This window comes from Malaya genurostris, chromosome 2 (genome assembly GCF_030247185.1).
Source record: "Malaya genurostris strain Urasoe2022 chromosome 2, Malgen_1.1, whole genome shotgun sequence".
Lineage (NCBI taxonomy): Eukaryota > Metazoa > Arthropoda > Insecta > Diptera > Culicidae > Malaya > Malaya genurostris.
In genome coordinates this window covers 93,288,988-93,308,591 of record NC_080571.1, presented here as the reverse complement: position 1 = coordinate 93,308,591, position 19,604 = coordinate 93,288,988, and the positions used below count along the sequence as shown (strand labels likewise).

General features: G+C 36.8%; 2 protein-coding genes across 2 annotated transcripts in view; one reads left to right on the top strand and one right to left on the bottom strand.

The window, feature by feature from the left end:
• Nucleotides 1–8,188: 8,188 nt before the first annotated feature.
• LOC131430732 (pyridoxine/pyridoxamine 5'-phosphate oxidase-like) lies at nucleotides 8,189–9,831 on the top strand. The gene is made up of 4 exons (XM_058595924.1): nucleotides 8,189–8,578; nucleotides 8,683–8,839; nucleotides 9,183–9,282; nucleotides 9,342–9,831. The coding sequence occupies exons 1-4, from the start codon at nucleotides 8,533–8,535 to the stop codon at nucleotides 9,762–9,764; spliced, it is 726 nt and encodes a 241-aa protein (XP_058451907.1). The 5' UTR covers nucleotides 8,189–8,532; the 3' UTR covers nucleotides 9,765–9,831.
• Nucleotides 9,827–19,604, bottom strand: part of LOC131430731 (diacylglycerol kinase eta) — a 311,690-nt gene continuing 301,912 nt past the window's right edge. The window contains exon 15 of the mRNA XM_058595923.1: nucleotides 9,827–19,366. Coding sequence (XP_058451906.1) covers nucleotides 18,851–19,366 — 516 coding nt within the window. The 3' untranslated portion in view covers nucleotides 9,827–18,850. The remainder of the gene's footprint in view (nucleotides 19,367–19,604) is intronic.

Sequence of the window (19,604 nt, the reverse complement as noted above, 5' to 3'; positions counted from 1 at the left end):
TATTCTTCGACGATCTGTTCCAACTTAATATCACAATCATATTCTTTTAACTTGTCGAATATGATAGTTTTATTTTGATCATACAAATCTATGAACTTGTTACGATCAAGAATATCACAAGCTTCATTTCGAAATGGTAGAAACAGAAGAACCATTTCACGCTTGTAATCGTTTAATTCAGACATTTTATATTTCAACCATCGCACTATGCGAGGTGCATTTCGCTTCTTATACGAATTCGTGTTACTGTTATCCTTCGTGTAACACGCTACGAAGTCAGCTAAACAAATGTCATCGAGATCTGCACGCTTTTCATATTTTTGTACTATGTTCAGCGTCCAAACATCGGTAGAATCATCATCAATTCCTTCCTCGTCCATTTGTTTAGTATGCTTTCTAGACTTTATACGTTCATGTGGCCACATGGTGGGTATAAATTGTACTTTCCGGCTGGCTTCTGACATTGGTTGACGTAGTAAGTACCAAGCAGCTTCTTGGGCACACATTTCTACTGAATTTAGCATTTTAATACTAACTTTTTTCAGTAATGAAGCATAATCTTGATCAGGGTATTCTTCTTGTAACTTAACTAATTCGAGATGTAAGTTACTAATACCTCTGTTCGTTTTATTAACATATTCAACAACATACGCAGCACATGAATATTCATCTAGAATAAATTGAAGATCCATGTTTGACAGTAATTTGTTTGCAACCCATTTATTATACGGGTTGGTCCAAAGTTCTTCCATGGAACGTTTCAAAAGAATTATAGGTCTTGGTGTGGAGGCACGAATTACATCCAAGTAGTCATCGTATGAACAATTACAATCGCAAAGGTATTCATCTAATGTCGCATAAATTTTTATATTCAAATTTTCGCGCATTTCTTCATCTTTTTTCATCAACCGATTACGACGGGAGTCATTCGATGGCATTGGCAAAATAATTCTTGTTTGATCCATGGGCCAATATGGGATATTAAACCGACATCGCTTTTCGTTCCGTTTGTAACAGGTAAATGTATGCTTATGTACCTGATTACTGTTAGAATTGATGGAACAAAGTCTATTAATAAGTTCAATTGTAGCGGGCATGTCCTCTGAAATTGTTTCTTTAGGATCATTGTTTAACCACAGCAAAATGTGTGCATGTGGACTGCCACGATGCTGAAACTCTATTCTTTTGAAATAATCGACCACATAATATTCACCAAAGGGACTAAATCTTGACGAAGATAATATGTTGAGCAAGGTATCCACGAGTTTATTGAAATAAATGCAACAAGTGACTGGATCCTCACTAACGAGTGTAGCTCGCTGCAAAGCAGTCAGTTGATCTACTGGGTTTGCTAAATTAGCGATATGTTCATCAGAAAGTCTATATAAAATTTTTAACAATTCGGGCCATCGAGTTTCATTGGCACTCAAAGTCATGAATATTGTTGGTCTTCCAAGTTGTCTAATCATAGCGAAAACATCATGCTTACGTTGTTGCCAATATTGAACTGAATTTGGGATAGATTTGAGAAACGATAAATTACGCTCAATGCAAGTCTCCAAGAACTCTCGGTTCTTTAACATTTCGCGAGTTATATTCGCAGTTCCCATACACTTAAAAGTGCTGTGCAAACCTTCTGAAACACGAAGTCGCATTATTTTTGCTGCCATATACAACAGGTGTTTCGGTTTGGCACCTCGCCTATCCTGGCGCCTGAGCTCACTTGTAGCCATCATAAATGGTGTAACATGAACATCAGTTCTATAAGTGCGTGGATGCCCGAAATAAATATCTGGAAATGAGAGTTCTTCCGCAAATTCGTCATATATTATTGACAGAGGAATTCTATTCTGAGCGGGCGCAATTTCCAAACACTGGTCTTCATTCCAAAGGAGCGTTTGTTGTTGTCCAATTAAAAGCTCAAAATCACTCTCAGAATCAATACATTCCAGCTCGTTGTCAGGATCAAGTAATGTTGACGATGAGTGGTCAAACTGGTTTAGTTGATCTTGATTGATGACTATATTATAACGACGGTATAATGGAGTATCAACAAGGTACATAAGCCACTTTTTCACAGTAGCTTTTTTAACGAATCCATTCAAATAGGATGATTTGTGAATCGAATGCTTCTTAATGCTAACATTGAATGAATAATCATCATCAATGTTTCTAGGAAGCACGCGAACCATCTCAGAAACATCTACTGGTACATTAATAATTTGTCCCATAATTGAATGACTACCTGCAGCATGACGCAAACGGCGAATCTGCATAAAAGGTATTCTTGGTGAGATGAGTCTCTCACTTATGGGATCAAGTGGAGGTAGACCTAGCGGACGATTGGGATATACAAAACCATTCGTTTTTGCTAGCTTAGGTACAACCCCACGTCTCAAACTGAGCAGACCTTTTGCGAGGTGCCAAACCTCAAACGCTTAGGTCAAGCACTCATTAGGACTTCAGCCGTCAGGTGGAGCAGTCGGCAATGAAAGCAGACCTTTTCTGAATTTAATTCTTGAACTCAGATCCAGTTCCTAATTTCAGAATTCTTCAAATCGGTTCTTTTTAGAACCATAATAATACTCCCAAAGAATTATGCGAAATTTTACTTTTCTGTACTCTATACAACCCATTTTTAAATTGGTTGCAGTTTGTAGAACTTCCTTCTGATTTGCTATATAAAATGCATAGCACCGACTCAGAAGCCATTCATTTCGAATTTGGCTGTCGTTGTCAACGTATCGATTATGGCGCGATCGAGGCATCTCCAGGCGAAATACAAAGCTTGCTACCGCAAGCGGAAGAAGCAGAAGGCTTCAACAGAACTCGCAGAAGGAGAGCCGAGTCGGCTGTTGAGACGCGTTGAGCAGACAGTAGCAGAGCCGAGTGATGGAGGTGGTTCGTTGAGTTCGCAACCTAGTGGAGTACAAGATGAGCACTCGAATGGAATCCGATCAGGTATGTTATTATCACTTATTCTGAATAGTGACGTATTGATTTTCCGATCGGATCCAAGCTACCCTGGATTTCGACAGCGTTTTTAGAAATATCAATAATATTCGTTCGAAGTTCTAGTGATAATATTACGGATAGCAGAATAACGGTTCTTGATATTTTCCAATAATCTTACATCCTGTTGATTAACCTTAATGCGCGCTGAATAATCGATATTTCATATGATTGATTTTATTACTTCAAAACTTTTAATGTCATTTAGTAATTTGTTCATTACGATTAGTATGATTATTATTATTATTATAATTATTATCATTACTATTTATTATTATTATTATTATTATATTATTATTATTATTATTATTATTATTATTATTATTATTATTATTATTATTATTATTATTATTTTATTATCATTATTATCAAAATTATAATTGCACAACGGAAGTACACATTTCAAAACGGACCATTGCAATTGTCTCTTAATGAAATCTTCGTACTTGAAAGTTTTCATTGAAATTACTTCAGAAATTTGTTGTACCCAGTCTATATTAGTATATTAAAAATGAATTGTTTTACGCTTAGAATATATAGTTTTGCATTCCATTACTAGCTGCCGAGAATGAAATGTATGAATGGTTTTTTATTTCTTTATAGATATGATGTGTGTTTATGAAAGGGCTGATCGCGAGTTCAAAAAGCGGTTTACTGATAATGAGTTTGGTGTAGTGTGTAGCGTTTGCGATCGATTATGGTTTCAAAATGATTTGAAAACGATTAACAGAGAAGAGGAAAATTTGCTTATTACATTAGCTTCTTTTGAATCCACAGATAACTTTAGAGCATGTCAAACATGCCGAAGCAGTTTGAGACGTGGGGTTGTACCTAAGCTAGCAAAAACGAATGGTTTATCGATGACCGCTTCTCTCGACAATTGAAGTCCAAATGAAAGCACGACCTAAGCGTGTGAGGCTTTATACCACGCAAAAGATCTGGGGTGGAATCATGTAAGGTGATTATCACCAGGTGACTATCACTTTTGAAAATTTGGAATCATGTAAGGTGATAATCACCCACTTCTGTCAACACTGCGAGAGGGCTCACTTAGCGCTTATATTTTGGAATCACGTAAGGTGATTGTCACCACTTAATCATCACCTTTATGTCAAAACACCGGTGATAGCTTTTTTGTTGTCACTTATCAGAATAATTCCTTTTGTATTTTTGCGTTCTTACAATATAGAAAATGAGTGCTGCTAAAAGGTGATATAAATTCGTTATTACTAAACATAGATAGGATGTTTATGTTTAATAACAGTGAGATTTTATATTTTGTGTTGCTAAACAAAAACAGTCGGAATCTAACCGCTCCAGATGAAGTGCAGACATGTAAATTTGATTGCATTGCCGTCGATTGCATCCACATATTCTTTTAAAATTGTTCGATAAATGAAATTCCTGCGATGTGTACGAAATAACAACTTCAATTGAATATCGTATAGCAAAGTGCAGCTCATATTATAATATTGATGTTTCGATGAACCCGTGAATGAAAAGCATTTCCCGTAAATAAAAATTATCCTCAATGATTTCATTTATTTACTGTCGCACAAGGAAAATGAGTTCAAGCTACAACTATGGTTTAAAAAGGAAATTGCTTGTTTATTGTAATGTTACTTCGAACGATAACGAACTTCTTAGACCGTTCATTTTTTGCGCTGCACTGGTGCAGTGTAGTACCGACTATACTCGTTACAACTCATCCTTTTTTGCCCTACACCGGTGTAGTGCCACCGTTGAATACGAAAACGATTTTAGTTTTTGCATTACACATAATTGTATTCGAAATTAATGTTGTATACCTTTCTTGAATGCATTGTGAGTGTATTTACTAATACACATTTTATGTTTTTTGTTATTTATTTGTACTTAATTAACAAAAAAACATTACATATGTATAATAAGATTTTTAATGTTTACCAAACAAATTAATGAAAATAATTGAAAATTAAACTTTCAGATTTTTGAATATTATGTGGGTATACGCCACTTTCATATATTACTCTTTCTAATATCAACGGTATACGCCATTTTCATATTTAACTCCTGAACGGTTGACGTTTCTTGACAGGTGATATATGGGTGAAGTTAGCTCAATCACCGGTGATGGTGATAGTAAAAGTGATCACCTTCGGTGATTCCAAACATTCTGGTGATCACCTCTTTATCACCAGGAGGTGATAGTCACTTATCACCTTACATGATTCCACCCCTGCTTTCATTGCCGACTGCTCCACCTGACGGCTGAAGTCCAAATGAGAGCACGAACCTGAGCGTTTGAGGTTTGGCACCACGCAAAAGGCCTGCTCTCATTATCGATGACCGCTGCTCCCGACGATTGAAGTCCAAATGAAAGCACGACCTAAGCGTTTGAGGTTTTATACCACGCAAAAGGTCTGCTTTCATTGACGACTGCTCCACCTGACGACTGAAGTCCAAATGAGAGCACGACCTGAGCGTTTGAGGTTTGGCACCACGCAAAAGGTCTGCTCTCCGAAGCTGCTGGTCCCACGACGTCTGCTTGCATCCAACGCACAAGAAGAAATGACCGAATTTCGACCACGTTTCCTCTTTTATACGCAGTCAGTTGAAGATATGTGCCTGACTACCTCAAAATCGTCGTCCTTGCGCGAAAAACCAAGCAAAAATAAAAAGTTTTCCGCGTTGTTTTCAAAGTTTGAGAAAACTTAATATTTGAGTTGTTTGTGGTTATCTCACACTGTTCAAAATATTATCCTAAATTCCTGATCATATTTTTGATGAAATGGTGAAAGAATTATGTTGCTGCCTTTAATACAAGTCGAGATATTCACGATTAAGTTCTGCCCATTCTTCCATATGGCTAATTTTGAAAAGGCACCCCATAGTAAAGTAAGTCGTATTCACGACAAAAAAAATATCTCAAAACTCAGATAAATCGGCCACGTAAAGCTTGTACGTAAATAGGCCTGAATAAAATATCTTTTAAATAAAAAAAAATTAATGGATTTGCACAATAGTTGATTTTTCACTTTTCACATTCACTTTATAATTTTGAAAAACATGCACTGACATGGAAGAAGAAAACACACTTTCTCCGAAGCTAACCGGACATTGATAAGTTGAATGGAGTTTAATGAAGAGTTTACATCGAAAAAATCTGACACCTGAAAGGAAAAAGAAACTCCTGAAACGGCATCACGGCATCTAGGCTGGTACTGTCCGGAGGGAGATAATATGTACTATCAATCTCCTAGTGGACCCCAGCCCTTAGTATGTGAGATTCTGTTTTCTTAAGCTGAAGAAGTTGTCGAGTTTTATTAGGGTCATATTTTAACTGTCTTTACAAACTAACAGTCGAGAATCGTTCTGAGAGTAAGTCATAGTAGTAAACGGTAAAGAAAAGTTTTCTCTTTCGTCTGGTGTTAAGTTTAATACTATTTTTTCACAGCTCGCCAGCAATTTCTATATTTAAGAGAGATCGGTTGGTTAAACATTTAAAAATGAATAAATTAAAAAAAATAATTTTAAGAAGAGTTTTATGTTTCATAAAATTATCTTATATATTTGACATGATGTTGGATATACATTTAGCTATCATTGGAAATTTCATTAGTACCAAATCGTTATAATATTACATACTGTGAAAAAGAAAATTTAGCTGAGTGTAGCAATTTTCTAAAACTAGACCCTACCTTTTCCAACAAAATAATATTCAAATGTGATCAAATATTTGTTGATTTTTAAACCTACCTCATAAACTACCTAAGTCGAATAATTTTCTATCACTACAGACATTCTCATTCACCCTAATAATATTCGACATTTCTCCAGAAATGTTCAATTTTCACTCTATGTAACTCGAAAATGTTTAAACCTTCATTGACATTTCTTTTGATGCAATAATCATATGAGATTCGACCGTATCGTGCAACAACTTTAAGATAAAAACAGTCACTATTAAATTTTTTTTATCTTCGAACGTATTGGGAGTACAAATAAGTTCGATCCGTTTTCAATAGTCAAACCCATGGCTGTTATGTATATTGAACAGTAACAGCTGATGTCGACAGTTTCAAGAGGTTAGACATCTGTCATTAATATTCAGTTCATATTGCTTCGAATTTTTTTAAACCTTGTTTTCACTGTGAGCAATTCTGTATTAACTAAGAAGTACTTGCGGGAAGTTTTAGTTTTCTGTAATAATTGGAAGAAAAGTGCAGCTGAAGAGCATCTAATGCTTGTGGATGTTTATGGTGATAACGTTCCAACTGAACTGCATGCGTTTGCGCTTTTCATTACAAGATGAACGACCGGAATACAAGTAAAGACATGATAAAGTTAGTCTCCTGCAAGACAACGCTCGGTCTTATGCCGTAAAAGTCGTGAAAAAATAGTTGGAAACGCTCGAGTGGGACATTTGTCGCACCCGCCAGTTCCTCCTTACATTGCTCCTTCTGATTACTGATTATTCCGACGGAACATGATATGGCAGGTCACATCGGTTTTCTTCTTTTGCAGAAATCAAAAATTGATTTCAAACTTGGATCACCTCAAAAGACGAGACAGTTTTTCGAGATGGAAGTCGAAAACTGCCTGAGAAGTGGGATAAAGTAATAATTAGGTTTTGTAAGTTCTTGCGGAACAAGAATTTTTTATTTATTCAAGAATCAAAAGAATAAGAAAGGCATCATTACACCACTAGGATGATCAAAACAATTTTTATTTGTCATATGTAGTGGCTAGCAACCGGAGAAGTTTCATCTTGTTGACTCAAGATGGAAAATTATGGATCGAAAAGTTATAGTTTTGTAAATATCAAAAGCAGAAAACGAAGAATTCTTAAAAATTTGGCTCCACAATGCTTACAAATTGAAAATGTTATACTAGTTCATTCTAGATTCTGAAAATAGTTTTTGGAGAATCCCTCGGAAATATTTATGAAAATGTGAGTTATGTGGAAAAGGCATCACTACACCACTAGGGGAATTAGGACAGATTTTTGATTTGAGAAGTGTTACCAACATCAATTTTGAAATACTCATCCTAAAAGTAACTTGCGACGACCGTGTGCTGGCAGAATATATTTCATTCAACTATTATCTTGCGTACAATATTGCTTGTGATATATAGCGTGGAAGTGTTCGATTGCAGGCAATATATGCAATAACAATAATTTATGGTGGACACGGAGAAACACCGAGATTGAAATTCAGCGCAGCATTGTGTGTTTTAGTCTACAATCTCTGAACAATTCCAATAGTTGTATCAAAACTTACAACTTTCTTTACCCGTTAGGCACTTGATTTGACTTATCCTGACGCAAATAGAATAACAATATTTGACTTAGAAACGTCAAACGAAGTAAATGGAGTGAAATCAGCTGATCTCGAATGTCACATACTGTTACTACTGTCAGTTTGTTTTCATTGCTACAGTTTCTGTTTTCGTGTATTCTGCGCATGCTTCATATCAGCTGATAATAGAAGCTTATCGCTTTGAATGTGAAATTTCCAGTTCGTACTGTCGCCACAGATGATAAAAAGAACAATTGGCAGAATGTCCAGCGTAGATTTATCCGGTGAGTTTTCTTAGAAAAGCAAAATTATTTCCTAAATTTTAAGTTGGAATTGTAAGAATATAACTATAGTTAAATCAAACCGGCTCTTTGTTTACTCTTGGCAGCATTGCGAATCAAGTACAAAGAAAAGAAAGACATATTCCAAGAATCCAGTATCGACGTGAAAGATCCATTCCATCTGTTCCGGAAATGGCTGGACGAGGCCTGCAACACTCCTGAGATTATAGAACCGAATGCGATGTGCCTAGCTACGGCAAGCAAGTGAGTTTCATTCCAGTCAGTTTTGTTTAAAAGCCTGTTCGCACTATACCGGGACGACCGGGACGGGACCATCCAGGACTATCTGGGACGTTTTCTTTTTATCCTCATCGACGATGACTGAGCTGCCGGCGCGTGTGTGTATTGGACTCCCGGATCCGGGATAAAATCCATTTGGTGGCCACCGATATTCCTCGCCGAATTTTTTCCAGCTCCAACGGTGTGAAAAACTCCCGTCCCGGTCGTCCCGGTATAGTGAGAACAGGCTTTAAAACAAAAACTTATTCGACCTGGAAAAATTTTTTAGGATGAATAGGATCGGTGTAAACTAATTTTATCATTTCAGAGATGCAGTTCCGTCGGCCCGTTTCTTGCTGTTGAAAGATGTAACCGATCACGGATTTACTTTTTTCACAAACTATGAAAGTCGAAAAGCAGATGAGCTGGTAAGTTGCCACTATTTTTTTTAAATGGTAAATCCAAAGAGTGATTACTTCATTTTTAGGCCGAAAATCCCAACGTGGCGCTTGCCTTCTACTGGCTTCCGCTACGGCGGTCGGTGCGGATCGAGGGAACGGCCGAAAAAATATCACGCCAAGATTCGGAAACCTACTTCCATCAGCGACCTCGTGCCAGTCAAATCGGTGCACTGGCCAGTCCACAAAGCAAACCAATTCCGAACCGGGAATATCTGGATCAGAAGGAGCAACAGCTGAAAGACGAACTGGGACCGGACGGAGTGGTACCGCTGCCAAACTGGGGTGGTTACCTGGTTCGACCGAAGGCTATCGAGTTCTGGCAGGGTCAGACCAATCGACTGCACGATCGGATCCGCTTTCGACGAGATCTGCGCCCAGGAGAAACAGTCGATGGAAAGCTTCTGCATCACGGGGACAACGGCTGGATGTACGAACGGCTGGCTCCGTGAGGAATTGATGAAACTGATTGGGATATTACAACTTGTCTTCCGTTAGTCAATAAAACTACTGCTCAGATGTGCTCTCTAGAGGTTCTTTATTCGAAGAATGTAACCAGGACTTACAATAGTATAATTGTACGTACTTATTTTTCTTGTGTTTGCACTGTGAATAATTATTCGCAAACAAGAAGGATCAAATGTTGAAGCTGATTCAACCGGTTCTATTTAAGGTGTATTTTCTGATCGTTACTGTTTAAAACATGTTATGTGAAAGTAAAATAGGGTCTTCTTTAACGTAGGGCTAGGATCATGTATTCTAAAAGTTACTACCTATATCTTTGATTTGCTTGAGATCTTTTGCTTACTTTCGTTTTCGGTTATTCGCGTATTACTGGTGATTTACTTGCTTACTATTTGCATTTATTGATATTATTTTCGAGACAAAGTGTTTTAGAATTTGTGTTTGCCCGCTTCGTAAGTCGAATGTTTGGAGGTTTTGTGAGCTGCTTTTGTTTCTTGTCACCTGCTAGGACCAGTTTGGCGAAACCCCAAGTTTGGAAAATACTTTTAATTTCTTTCTTTGGTTTTTCAGATTTCGGTATGATTTTTGTTTTGTAATAATAGCTTTTCAATTACCCCATAATCTTATGGACATAGATGAACGCGAAAATATCACAGATAAAAATGCATAAGTTGATGACAGTCTCAAACAATGGGGAGGCGTGAAGGAGAATAATGTTTTTGATGGTATGATTGGTTGTCCACATGATAGAAGTTTTTGTTATACCCAAAGGAATCACGTCTGAAAGTGTTACTGTGGTGGGGAATGGTTCATTCTGTATTTTCTGCACGTAATTTTAGCATTTGTGTTTTACTGAGAGTATAATTTTCATGATAGTTTCAACGGTTTCTGTTGCGTTCTTCCTACGTTAAAATATCTTTTCTAAGTTCTAGTTTTATGAAATAACCCAATAAAGTAATAATAAATAAGACAACAGAGATAGTTTGACTTTTTGAATTTGACTGAGATTAAAAAAATTACAGAACATTATTTTGGATGAAATTCCATTAAATGGCCAATCGAACGAATATCTCGAGTTGTACTAAACCTGGCCACATAATTCATTTTACATCAGAAATATGATCAGCAATTCGTGATTAAATTTTCAACAGAGCAATATAACCATGAATATTTCGAAAATTTAATTTTCTCAAAACTTTTGTAAATAATGAGGAAAGCTCATCACGCTCACAAAGGTTTTGAGGTAGTATTTTCAACTGAACAAGTATATAAAGCAAACCATGGTCGAAAATCAACCATTGATTCTTGTACTTTACCTGGAACTAGACGTCGTGGTCATCAGTACCAACAAACCTCCTACGTGGTGTAAAGCCTCAAACGTGCAGGTCGTGCTCTCATTCGCAGTTTTAGAATTTTATCCAAATTTCTTCAACCAGCAGTAGCACGGAACTGAATTTTGAATTAAATTAAAGAACTGAATTTTAAACCTGAATTCTGAACCTGGATTTTTGTCTACCTAAATTCTGAACTTCATTTCAAATTTAGAATTTAGTTTCAAACATCTGTTCCAGAATTTAATTCCGTATGAATAGGTTCAGAATTATGAGCTATGACTCTAGAACTGAATCCTAATTCTAGAACTGGTTTCTTGACTAGATTTTGGAAGTGGTTTTAGTTCCTTAATTTAAGTTTTTGATTCGAATCCAAAGTTCTGATTTAGGATTTCAACCTCAGAATTTATAAACAAAATTCAGGATGTGAATTTCCGATTTGGACTCTGGATCAAAAAATTATACCTGTACTCCGAAGCAGAATTTAAGGATTGAATTCTCAACAAGAAATTCATTCCTGAAATCAGAAATCAAAATTTAATTCCCAAATTCATTTCCAGAGTTCAGAACCAGCATGCTAGAACTAAATTCGGAACATGATTTCTGGAACTAGATTTTCGAACTGAATTCAGTTCCTTCATTACGGTTCGGAATTCAAGTGCAGAATTCAATTCTAGAAAGTTCAGTTTCATAATTTTAGAACAAAATGTATGACCTGATTGCCTGATATGGCTTTCAAACGTGAATTTTTAAATAGAATTCTGAACTCAGATTTCGAATTTAATTCTTCAATCCATTTACAGAATTCAAGAATTAAATTCAATTATGGCATTAAAGATTCAACAGTTGTAAACATTCGAAAAATTTCGCGAATTAGTTCTTTTCAGAACCATTACCATATTCGCAAAAGATTATGGAAGTTTACCTGTTCTAGTTCAAAACTATTTGTTTCGTGTTATTTAATTGTTTGATCTGTAAGTCATGCACACCGATACAGTTCTTCAAACGCAAAATATTCATAAAATCAATCAAAGGTAGGGGAGACCGGGGCCAAGTCGGACACATTTAGGAAATTTAAAATAATATCCATTTCAAATAGGTTTTCACCCAATTTACCTATACAGTTGTGCGGCTTCAACTTTGTGACTTGGAAAAACATGCATTAGATTTTGTACCAAGTTACCATGAAGTAACCAACCCAAAATCCAATGTTTAGGAACCGTGGGGCTTAACCGGACTGTAAAGTTTCACACAAAAACAAAGAACGAATACAGTTAGGCGCCAAATCTTAAGATAACTTCATGAGCGCAAAAGAAATAAGATTGTGTTCGAATGGACTGTCTGTTTGTTTCTACCATGCGTGAGACGTATTCCTGCTCGCTGGAAATATAGGTATTGTTTTGAAATTTCACGCCCTGTGGTACTAAATAATTGATGGTGAAACTGACTTCATAGTCTTTTTTAAAGACTTTTGAATTGTTTAGCTACATATAATGAACGTTTTTAATTTAATTTATTGTAACTCTAGTTTTAATAAGCGATAAGAAATATAATAAATACGAATATCACTATTTTGTTATATTCTAAGATCGTCATTACAAAGCACAGAAATAAAATATTTCAACAAAATCAGAAAATTTCAAAACAAAATCAATAGAAATAAATATTTTGACGCGAACACGATTGACGCCAAGCTGAAATGACTCTGCGTCATCAAGCTAACTGACATCTGTCTGTCACATGAAAGCGCGTTTACAATGTCAATCCATGAATCGGAATAATTACTGGTTTAGAAGATATTCAAGTTGTTCGGTTTCATCCCGTGTCCGGACTAGCCCCGGTTTCCCCTATTCATCGACTTTTCAGTTAAATATTCAATTGAATGTTAAAAATATGTAATAAATGAAATTGAATATCGTTAACTCTAATGGAATACTTAATTAGAATACGTATGTCGTTTTCGCTTAATGCAAAACCTAACCCAGTTTCCACCCTAACTGCTGTCAAACCGTTTGTTTGAAGCTAGTTTCGAACCAAGTTTCAACGTTGTTTGAACTGAAAATCGAATCAGTTGTTTCGAGCCTGGTTTTTATATCATGTCGTTTTCGTTCGAGAAAACTGAAACTGACCCAGGGTAGTTTCATCAAACAAACACTTTTCACGAAACTGTTTGATTTCGCACTTAGCAACGAGGGTTTGAACAAACCTGATATAAAAACCAGGTTCGAAACTGACTCGATTTTCAGTTCAACAACGTTGAAACTAGGTTCGAAACTGGCTTCAAACAAACGGTTTGACAGCAGTTAGAGTGGAAACTGGGTAAGGTTTGGCATCAAGCGAAAACGACATCAGATTCGATCAAACCCCCGTTGCTAAGAGCGAACCCAACACAGTCTCGTGAAAAATTGTTTGTTTGATGAAACTACTCTGGGTCAGTTTCAGTTTTATCAAACGAAAACGACATTATTTAACGTATTTCTTAAACACAAATTAATTTTTACGGATGTCGGTAAGATTTTTATTGACTTTCAAACAGCTGAAGCTTTGGTAATCAATTCAGTAAAAGTTTCTTTTGCCGAATGTTCGGCAGAGTGACACTGAAGGTAAATCTATCATAAATATACTGACTTGTTCATCTTTCAATACCGAAATTCCGTAAAATTAACAAGTATTTCGTGAATATGATACCGTCCTGAGCTATAAAATATTTTTGCTTTTTCGCAAATTCTACTGAAAACTCCTAAAAATAAATTAAAGCTTGCTTCATTTAGAATTGGAACAAACTTTTGCTCATATTGTGGCGCTCCTGGTGGACGGATTTGGAAGCTCTTGGCGCCCACGTGTCGGGAATTTTGTCAGCTTCACGTATGATTTTTGACATTCCGAAAATCGACTGTACTTTGTAAACAATCAACATGGAAGCCGAAAGAAGGAAAAAAAATTGTGCACAGTTATTTGGAAAATCCATTGTGGTCTGCATCTTGGCTAGCTAAACAGCTGAAATTGCCCAGAAATACCGTATGGCGCGTTATCAAACGGTATAAGAAAACATTGACGACGATTCGGAAGCCTCAAGCCGATCGTCGGAGTCGAACTAACGACCGGAAATTGCGTGGTAAGATTTTGAAGACGATTAAGAGGAATCCTAATCTGTCGGACCGTGATTTGGCCAGAAAATTCGGTGCTGCCCATAGTACCGTGAGGAGAACTCGACTCCGGGAAGGAATCAAGTCGTATCGAGCTAGCAAACAGCCAAATCGGACCATGAAACAGAATAGTGTGGTCAAAATTCGTGCTCGGAAACTATATGACCAGGTGCTGACCAAGTTCAACGGGTGTCTTCTGATGGACGATGAAACCTGTGTCAAGGCTGACTTCGGTCAAATCCCAGGTCAAAAATTTTACTTGGCAACGGCTCGAGGGGATGTTCCAGCCAAATTTAAATTTGTTTTTGCCGACAAATTTGCAAGATAATTTATGATTTGGCCGGGCATTTGCAGCTGCGGCAAAAAAACGAAAGTTTTCGTTACAAATAAGACAATGACATCGGAACTATACCAAAAAGAGTGTCTCCAAAAACGAATTTTGCTGTTCATTCGATCCCACGACCATCCTGTAATGTTTTGGCCAGATTTGGCAAGCTGTCATTACAGCAAAGCCGTTTAAGAATGGTATGCAGAGAAAGTGGTCCAGTTTGTTCCGAAAAACCTTAACCCACTCAACTGCCCCCAGTTCCGCCCTATTGAGAAATACTGGGCAATCATGAAGAGGAGACTCAAGGCAAAGGGAAACGTTGTCAAAGACATCAATCAGATGACGACCTGGTGGAATAAGATAGCTAAAACGATGGACGAAGAAGGTGTGCGCCGCCTACTGTGTGCGGTGTTACAGGAAAAATTCGAGAATTCCTTCAAAACCGTGACGAATAATTTTATCCGTATTTTTTCTTAAAAGTATGAAGAAAACGCTACATTTGTATAAAAAAAGATCTTGAATACAATAATAAATAACTGAAATACAGGCAATTGTCTTTGTTCCAATTCTAAATGAAGCAAGCTTTATAAAATAATAGAATAGGAAATAGATCAATTCATTTTCGTCTAAAAAAATAATTTATTGATTAGTTCTGGAGAATGGTTTAAACATACTGTCCAGTAATGCAGGCGCGGCAACTATTGGGGGGGGGGGGGGTCATGCCCCCCCCCCCAATATTTTGGCAACTGGAATAATTATTAGAAAATTTGCTAGGAATATCTTATGATACAAAACTTTTTTCTGTTATCCCCGTAGTTCATCTCCGAAATCCTCCACTTTGCCTAACTAAGTTACTAAAAATTTTAAACGAATTTACTATAATGTGAAATATGCTATACTGTACCACTTTCGAATATTGGTTATTACTGGAATAGTAGGGAAAATGTTTGTGATTTTTACTTGGTTGCTTTTTATTTGCCTTAACCTCTCCTATTCCTTTATAAAAATGCTTTATATATTGAAAAGTTTAATGATCTGTAGTAATAATTTTTGTGCCCCCTCAATATTTCATCGAACTTGCCGCCCCTGCAGTAATGAATGATAATAAAAAAATTAGGTGTGTAGAGCCAGTCAAAATACCTCTGTTACCATAATCCGAGCAAGCCAAGAATTTCGCCAGACAATGACATGACAAATTCATGAACTTGCAATCGAGCTTGCATACGACAGCAATTTATGTTTGCAAAACCGTACGCAACGATGGCTTGTATCGAATTTTGCTTGCTTTAAACAATTTTTATGGTGAAATATGTTCATGTTCGAAAGTCTGTTATCTGTGTTAACGACTTAATCCCACTAAAGGTAGAGATGCGGTTTTCTAATGCAACAGAATTAAAATAGAAATAGAATATAGAGCAACAAATCTAACTGAAGAGAGCTGGAAACGTTTCAAGAGATGCTTTAAACGTTGGTTTTTTAAAGATATTCTATGAATTTCTATAGGTAGGTAATAACAGAATAGTTGCCATTCACTTTGAAACTTGTACAGACGTCATGAGAAAGGATGACGGGAAAGGTTGCGAATGTCCAGTAGAATGAGAACATAAGTTTGCGAATAATGATTGCGAGTGCTATGAGGGATGGTCTGATCGATTATGTAAAGGAACGACGAACAACAAACGAACATAGGTTACATCACACATGAAGTTTTATCTGTTTCCAAGGAACGGCCCATCAACTGTGGTTCTGGGTGCTTCATTATGCACTAACAAACATGGTTGTTTTAATGATTTTGTTTGGGTGTTTTTTTTTTTTTTAATAATTTAGTGTTACAGTATAGTCTAGTTTCAATTGTTAAAACGTAGTTCTAAAATTTATTTTGTTGTGAGATTACTTTTGTCACTTAATTGTACCCAATTCAGCAATGATCAACATTAAACTGTCGGTAGGGCAGGGTCTCAAGATACAGTGGGTTTCACCAATGGTTTCGAATGAACGCATCTTAGTTTGCTTACGAGTTTCTAGGTTGTTTCTTAGTACTAACTATCGAATTTTTCAATGTTGTCAACAACGAAATCTGCAGTGTTCGGTTATCTCTAAGGGTTCTAATATGGTCTCTTACTTCGTAGCCGTTTTAATCAGTAATGATAGTAGGTGAACAATCGAGTATGTATGGTTTCTATAACATAAACTGAATAATACATATTATTGATATTTCCGATCAATCGAAAATTATCTACTTGCAAAACCGCTGACCGAACCTGGACCCCGGGGTGATGATCATAAACAACGATTGTCTTTACTGGGCGAGAAACAGGTGATGGTTTTTTTTTTATTGGAAAGAAGGCATTTTTCGGTTTTGTTCATGCATTAGCACTATGTACTACAGGCTGTCAAGCGTCTGCGGAAGGAGGAAGAATCGTTTATTCGCTGATTAAACCCATCGCGTTGTGTTTCAACGATTTTCTACAATGGAAATTGCGTACGTTGAAATTTAGAACGGTGGCTAATTTGTTTATTCCGAAATGTTGACTCTTCAGATTTCCCACACGCATTCGCTTAACACCTATCCTGTAAATCTGGTACAAACTTTTCGGTAAAATTCCGGTAAAACAGCTTTCAGCTGTTGATAGACTCGTAAAGCGTATTGTGTACCATCGACCGATTTCCCAACAATTTTATCTAGTCTAGTTTTGGAAATAGAATATTTTGAACAGTTCTTAACAGCTAACCAACACTGTCACCACCGGCGGGCGTTCCTCGGTTCGGTCAGCGAAACATTTTTGTTTTGTTTACCTTAACACTAGTGCACTTCTAGCAGGAAAAAAACATTGACTAATCATATTCTTATCCTAAGTTTGGTTTGATTTCAATAAACATTATTATGGTGGGGAGAATGCTAAATGTGATGATGAAATTCATGAAATGCTTACTAAACTGCATATTCGTTTTTGTGTTTGAGTGTTGAGTGTGTTTATGTTTAATTTGGTTGTAAATTGTCTTTCACATAAGATTGTACACAATAGACATTTAACAGCTCTAAAGTAGGAACACAAACGGCAAAGGTTGTTGCTAACTTTCGATAATTTTGTTTCCTTGTTTAGGTTTCATAATGTTTTAAGTTTTCGTAATTGATTTAGAATCCATTTGAACTGTTTACATCCAAAGAGTTTAATTTCAATTTAGTTTATATTTTTTTTGTTTTATTTTACTGTTTTACACCAACAAACACAATTAGTTTTGGAAATGAAAGGTTACCACTGGTACACGTTAATGGAACTGCATAGCAATAATGATCAAGAACGGGTAACTTAAATATACAGTCAACCTTATGCTTAAGTTTTAGGCTTCTTTACTTACACGTGAAATAGAATTGATATTTCTTGATTCCTGTTTGTCTTAATAAGTCGTAGTCTAGTTATTTTAGCGTTGTTCCTAATGGTTATTGCCTTTTCCGGAACGCTTGTTGTTTCTTGCTTCCATTCTAATCCACTGCTGCTCGTGCCAGTTCTACTTTGATAAATACTTTTTTTCTAATATTTAAGATTTAAGAGAATTCAAGTTTTTCTCAGATACCGTAGGAAAAAACATTGAGGTACTAAAAGGATTGGAAAAACATTGGTTTACAAGAGTAAATAAAGTCTTTTAGTTCCTTGATTATTAAAGAAATATAATGCTTTTCGCTGTTCATTCTCTTTTTCAGCATTGATTTGTGTATATCGACAACTGCTTTGGAATAGTTTTAACAGATAATCTTACATAAATAGAGCGCATACGGTACGCATACTACAGATATCTTCCTTCGTTATACTAAATATATAAAAGTCAATTTCTGTTAGCTAGATTTGTCTCCTAGACTCCCAAGCTAACAGGCTGGTTGACATCAAACTCCCACAATTAGTCTGTCTCGTTGTTTTCCGTGTACATCCAAACGGTTCATTCCCAAGTAACCACTAAGCACTAATAATAGCATTTAAATAGCCTTTTATGAACACCAAAAATGTTTATAGCTTTATATCTGCAATCTGAAAGCTCATCTGTTGTGAATCAATCAGAATTCAGCTTTCAGAATGCACATCAGCCATAAATAAGCATTACCCATGAATAGCCAAATATTTTGCCAAAGTCGGCCTTAATTCAGTCTCAAGTGCGCTTGAAATGCCAATTAGCGATTATTTGCTGTCATAATGCAGCATTAGTATGTGCTTATTGGTTACCGGGGTTCACCGTTACTCCACACTAGCTTCCACCATGCTACCCAGCTCCGTTTACCCAGCTCCGCTGCCCAAATCTTTAATGGCTTGCAGGATTCGCTTCACGTGACCAACTTTGGTGACACCCAAATCCTTCAGATCCCGCCGAGCCAACGTGAGCAACTCTTTGCCACGGATGTCATTCTTGATGAAACTGTCAACGTACTCCGCCAGCTGCATCGCTTCCAACCAGGTGACCACCTCGCCAACGCCCCAATTACTGACGGCATCCCGGGAACTGCCGGCTCCGGCCGATCCCGGCTGATGATGGTGACCCCGGAAACGCAACCAGAACGGTTTCTGTTTCTTCCGGTGCTGATGATCCATGTCTTCGTTCGGTGCCAGCACGTTCAGATAGACCTTCGTTTCCCCGTCGCTCGTCTGCTGCAGACTACACTTGCCCAGTTCCATTTCCATGTTGGCCAGTGAGACGCTCAGTTTCGTTTCCAGGTCTTCGCGAAGAATCAGACTCTGGCAGCGTTCACGGAGCAGATCGCACGTATTTTCGTACAGCTGCCGGGCGGATTTGACCTGAGATATTGGAGAGATAAATAGATGAAAATCAAGTTTTAATGGAAAATAAAAGTATTTATATTTTCTTAAATCAAAAACTGTTGGAGAGTAATAACATAAAAATTCCCATTCGTTGTAAAAACACTGTGATTTGGTTTCTAGTCGAGAGTCGAGTTTCTAGTCGAGGTAATTTTACGTTTACTTAACGGTGTATGTTGAGCTGTTGGGTCGAAGAAGAAACGTACAAATAAAATAA

Bases quoted from the DNA above. Each gene is read 5' to 3' on its own strand.
- LOC131430732 (XM_058595924.1), top strand. From the start codon at position 8,533: ATGATAAAAAGAACAATTGGCAGAATGTCCAGCGTAGATTTATCCG. The intron at 8,579-8,682 runs GTGAGTTTTCTT...TACTCTTGGCAG, and splicing joins GTCCAGCGTAGATTTATCCG to CATTGCGAATCAAGTACAAA. The intron at 8,840-9,182 runs GTGAGTTTCATT...TTATCATTTCAG, and splicing joins TGCCTAGCTACGGCAAGCAA to AGATGCAGTTCCGTCGGCCC.